The sequence below is a fragment of the Thalia democratica genome, chromosome 9 (genome assembly GCF_965202585.1).
Source record: "Thalia democratica chromosome 9, ktThaDemo2.hap1.1, whole genome shotgun sequence".
NCBI classification, from domain to species: domain Eukaryota; kingdom Metazoa; phylum Chordata; class Thaliacea; order Salpida; family Salpidae; genus Thalia; species Thalia democratica.
The window spans coordinates 17,442,967-17,448,611 of NC_139173.1; the positions used below are offsets into that span (position 1 = coordinate 17,442,967).

At 27.9% G+C, this 5,645-nt stretch overlaps 1 protein-coding gene across 1 annotated transcript; it reads left to right on the top strand.

The window, feature by feature from the left end:
- The first annotated feature begins 3,518 nt into the window (after positions 1-3,518).
- LOC145843924 (FGGY carbohydrate kinase domain-containing protein-like) lies at positions 3,519-5,096 on the top strand. Its single transcript, XM_082951202.1, has one exon. It carries the CDS (start codon positions 3,731-3,733, stop codon positions 5,063-5,065), a length of 1,335 nt encoding a protein of 444 aa, XP_082807328.1. The 5' UTR covers positions 3,519-3,730; the 3' UTR covers positions 5,066-5,096.
- The last annotated feature ends 549 nt before the right edge of the window (positions 5,097-5,645 follow it).

Genomic DNA, 5,645 nt, shown 5'->3' on the forward strand with positions numbered 1-5,645 from the left:
CAACAACAGCATCCGAGACAATCCTACGACCGGTTTCGTCCTTATTAGGATTCATCAGGCAGGAATAGTCGCGAGAAACCGCTACTGTGATCTTAAACAAGCGAGCTTAAGTACTAAGTACTGAAGCGACCGTTTGTGGGTAAAGTTGAAAAAATGTTGTTGATCTTGCGGTAAAGTTCATTGTTTATTATCGATGGCATAAAACATCTCAACATTGTTGATGATGGCCGAAATAAATACTGACTAAAACTGATCAAACGAGCGCAGACTATAATCTCACAATAAGCTTACAATGTCTAAGACGTTGGGCTGTGAATGATATAGCTGTGTCATTTTTTCAATTTTACCCACAAACGGTCGCTTCAGTACTTTGTAGTTAAGCCCGCTTGTTTAAGATCACAACAGCGGTTTCTCGCGACTATTCCTGCCTGATGAGTCCTAAAAAGGACGGAACCGGTCGTAGGATTTTATCGGATGCTGTTGTTGTTGATCTTGCAGTAAAGTTCAATGTTTATTATCGATGGCATAAAACATCTCAACATTGTTGATGATGGCCGAAATAAATATTGGCTATAAACTAAGTAAGTCTAGTTTGTATTTAAAAAAAAAATTAATACACCAAAAGTATATAAGTTATAAGGTATTTTAGAAAGAATAAAATAAAAACAGATAAATTTTAGAAAATGTTTAAAAAATAAAGCTAAACATAGAAAGTTCAGAAAACTACACAGTAAAAAATTACCATAAGACATAAATGTTATTTATAAAATTCCCTTAGTTGAAATAAAATCGGTATTAGCATTAAAATGAGTAAAATAGAAGAGATTAAAAAATAACAAAAAAATAAACAACAAACAATTTTTGACATATTTGAGTAATAAATAAAGTATTGTTTAAACAGAATGTTGAAAGTTTGCTTAAAAACTAAATGTTAATTTAAAAGAGATATATCTGCTATTCTAAAATGGTTAGTTAAATGTTAATTATAAGGGGTTACTTAGATTTACAGGTAATAACAACTTGCTTGCTTGACCGTCAAAAAAAATATCATTGTAGAGGGGAAAGTAAGACTGAAGTTTTTCTACCATAATAAAATAGCCCACAGCAAAATTAGCAAAATTTTTAAATAGCAATTCTTACCATCCAACACATGTTTTTAGAGGAATAATTTTATCAGAAGCTAATATTCTCAAAAAACTAAATTAAAAAAAAGAAGATTATAAAATGGCACTAATTAACTTTAAAATTAAATGTAGTAGATCAAGTTTTAGTAAAAAATTGATAAGTTATACCTTTAATGAATTAGATGAAGTATGAAATAAAGATCCTAATACAAACAACATAAAAAAATCAGAACAAAGTGAAAGAGTGACTTGGGAAACCAGCTTTAAACAATTTATAAACTTTAGCAAAAATGAACAATGTGACAGTACATAATTATTAAGATTAACTTATAAGAGACCAAAAACACTGAGAAATATATTAATAAACAAAAGTAATTTTACAAAAAAAGAAAACAACAAAACAGCTGAATGTGGAAGGTGTGCTTTATGTGGAAATTTTGGAAACTATAATAAAAGTATGATAAATAATAATAAAACAATACAAAATATGAAAATTAAACAACATTTAAATTGCACAAATTATGGAATACATGCAACATATGCAAAAATTTATACATTGGACAGACTATGAACAGCTTTACTAAGAGGTGGAATGCCCACAGAAACATATGGAAAAACAATAAAACTAAACCATAAAATAAAAGACCAGTTGGCTCTAATTATACATTATAATAAACTTCACAAAAAAAATATACCAAAACAGATTGAAAATGCATACACAGTCCAGTTTTTAGAAAGCCCTATAAGAACTAATTTAGACTATACAGAACAATGGTGAATTAAAAAAACTAAGGCAAAAATTAATTTAAACAATATTTTCAAGGAATAGTTTTAATAAAAAATTCAAAATGTCATCAAATTATTTTTTTATCAAGTACAATATTAGTTGATTTTTTTAATTGTTTGTTGTTTATAGAAATAGTTTTTCTTAGTTACAGTAAACAAAAATAATTTTCTAAAGTGTTGTTTTCTCACTTTCTCAAATTGAAAAAAATATATCAAACTTTACTAACTAATCTCAAATATAAATGTTCCATTATTTTTGAAGTAAAAGTATGAAATTCAGTATTTTGATAAAATGGTAGTTTTTAGTTTTATTTTAAATTTTACTAAAAGTATTTAATTTACAATAATTGATTTTCTCTAGTTGCTAGTATATTTTTTTGCTTTCTACAGAATTCAAAATGTTTGTTTTTTAATAAACAAAAGATCTATTCAAAGTGCTTGTATAAGACTGAGACTGATTTTTTTTGATGGTTCTAACCATTTTTTATTTTTGTTTATCTAAAATTTAATCCTGTCCGGTCTTTAAAATCAAAAGAGGAAGACTACCTCCATTCCATTTTAATATATAAAAAAAATAGCAATAAAACTATTTCTGAACTATACTTGTGCTAATACAAGTAAGAATATTTTTTTAATAGTAAAAAAGATCAGTACTCTACCCTTTGCAACATTTAAGGTTTTCTTGGTAACAGCAAAAGTGTTACATCATGTGTAATATTACCTATTTTTTCAATGTATTAAAACATTATTTAGTCACTTAAGTTAAGGTATTTTCTAAAAGTTTGTTTTTTATTTAAATATTAATATCTTTTGTTTTACTTTTATATTTTTACTTTAGTTATAGTAGTTATGGAATGTATATTGCATAGGTACTGTGTACAATAGGGTTTTCATAGATTACAAAAATTTTTACTTGTGATTATTATTATGTGATGAATTTGCATGCAATTTAACAAATCAAAGTCATACATTAAAAAGTAAGAGCTAAATAACTCTGACTGAGAATATGTTTAAAAAAAAATTTCTATGTTTGTTTCTGTTGTGAAAAAAGTATATCAAGTAGAGTTTAAAACACAAGTACAAAGCATTTATATGGTATTCTTATAAAATATTTCCAAAATCTTCTCTTATAGCTAAATAAATACTTCACAAATAAATTCTTATATAAAAACCTCTTGATATATAGATTAAAGCTAGCTATAAAAATTAAAGTTTATTTTTAATACTTTTTTTTTCTACAGAACAAAATTTCAATACTCACAGTTTCAATAGTCACAGCAAAGAAAATAAAAATTAACAAATTTCTTTTCATCAAAAGAGTAAATCATAATAACTAGATTCCTTACTTTTTTTTAAACTACCAAAATCTTATAATTTGTAATTATTTCAATCTGCTTAGTAATTATAACACCAAACTTAAACTTCTTAAAAAACAGTTTAATTACATTCTCTTTTAAGATAACTAATATTATTTATGAAAAGTTGTTTAAAACAGTTTCATACTAAGAAAAATGACATTTTTCGTTGGTTGTGATGTTGGCTCTTCAAGTGTTAGAGCTGGTCTCATAGATGAGCATGGGAAAATACTCAATCATGTAACTAAAAGTATTTCTATCAAGCACCACTGCCAAAACAGGTATGAACAATCTAGTAAAGAAATATGGAGTAATCTGTGTTATGTGATAAAACAGGTTTGTAAAGGAATACCAAAAGAAGAGGTTGCAGGCATAGGCTTTTGTGCTACTTGCTCCTTAGTTCTCTTGGACACCAGCAAAAATCCATGTCCAATTGATGAAAGTAGTCCTGATCATAACATAATCATGTGGATGGACCACAGAGCAGTAGAAGAAGCAAATGAGATTAATGCAACCAACTACAGAGTGCTAGATTTTGTAGGAGGAAAAATTTCACTTGAAATGCAGATTCCTAAGATTATGTGGCTGAAGAAACATAGGCCCTCTCTTTTTAATACTAAACTTGGCTATTTGTTTGATCTTCCTGATTTTCTCACATTTAAGGCAACTGGTTCGTTTTCAAGATCTTCATGCTCTGTCACTTGTAAGTGGACGTACACTCATGAAAAGGGCTGGTCAAAAGATTTTTTTGAAAAAAATGGTTTAGGAAAACTTTGTGAGAACAATTTTGAAATGATTGGATCTGATATAAAAACCTTAGGCCAAACAATTGGTTCAGGTTTAACTAAACAAGCAGCGGAAGAAATGAGTCTTCTTGAAAATACTCCTGTTTCCACATCTTTAATAGATGCTCATTGTGGAGGTATTGGAGTGTTAGGTTGTGATACAACAAAAGTGGGAATTCCAAACACTGACTTGGTTAACAGATTAGCTATTATCAGTGGAACTTCTTCCTGTCACATGTCAGTAACAAGAGAGCCAATGTTCATTAAAGGAGTTTGGGGACCTTATTACTCTGCAATGGTTCCCAATTACTGGTTAAATGAAGGAGGGCAGAGTGCTACAGGAAAGCTCATTGATTTCGTAGTTAAAAGCCATCCTGCATATCAAAATGCTGTCCAAGAAGCAAATCATCTTAATGCAGGTAACGTCCATGAATTTTTGAATCAGTACCTTAAAAAGAAAGCCTTAGAAATGAAATTAAACTTTTGTGATTTTTTAACCAAAGACTTTCATGTGTATCCGGATTTCCATGGTAATAGAAGCCCTATTGCTGATAGTAGTCTCAGAGGAATGTTTTCAGGTCTTAAACTTGATGATTCTTTGAATGATTTGTCACTAAAATATCTTGCCACAATTCAGTCTGTAGCACTTCAGTGTCGTCACATTGTTTTAAGAATGAGAGAACACAAGAGTAAAGACTTTCCAGAGCAAGTTTTTATTTGTGGTGGACTGAGCAAAAATAAACTATTTATGCAGGTGCATGCAAATGTACTCAGAGTGCCAGTTATCTTAAGCACAGAAGAGGAAGCAGTTACAGTTGGAGCTGGAATCCTTGGAGCTGTTGGTGCAAAAAAATTTGAAAGTAGTGTTGAAAAAGCAATGAAAAATATGAGCCATGCAAAAGAAGTTGTTTTACCAGAAGGCCCAACAGAAAAATATTATGATAAAAAATACAATGTTTATAATTTAATGTTAAATAATCAAATTGAATACAGCAAAATAATGATGTCATTTTAAATGTTATATGTCATTTTTGTATCCTCTAAGTTTCTGGTAAAGTTTAAACTTTGAAAATAATCATAGTACTATACTTTTCTTAAAAGCTAATTGCAATATCAACACTAGTTTCAAAACATTTATAAATTTTGTTTTTCTACTGTGAATTAAGCAGTTATTCAACATTTTTTAATATGCATATACTTTCTGTTCATTTATATATAATTTGCTAAAAGTTATTGATTTTCTTTTCATGCTGTATATTTTAATCTCCAGCAATCTCATCAGTTTTACGTAAATAAACAAATTAACTTTTTAATTTGAAATTTTTAATAAATTATTTATTCTTTTTTTTATTACATATTTTCATGGTTGCTAAAAGATCTATGCTAGCTTGTGATTTCTTTGCAAAGCTTACAGTAGCTTGTTTTTTTAAATTTTTTCATAGTATTAATTTTATATTGTTTATATATGATTTAGTTATAGTTTTTTATTTATTGATTTAATCATTTTAACATTTATAATACACTTAATGCTTTTTGTTTTTCACTAGTATTTTGAACAGTAAAACATTGTTTATAAAGTTAAAATTATTAATTGA

Bases quoted from the DNA above. Each gene is read 5' to 3' on its own strand.
- LOC145843924 (XM_082951202.1), top strand. From the start codon at position 3,731: ATGTGGATGGACCACAGAGCAGTAGAAGAAGCAAATGAGATTAATGCA.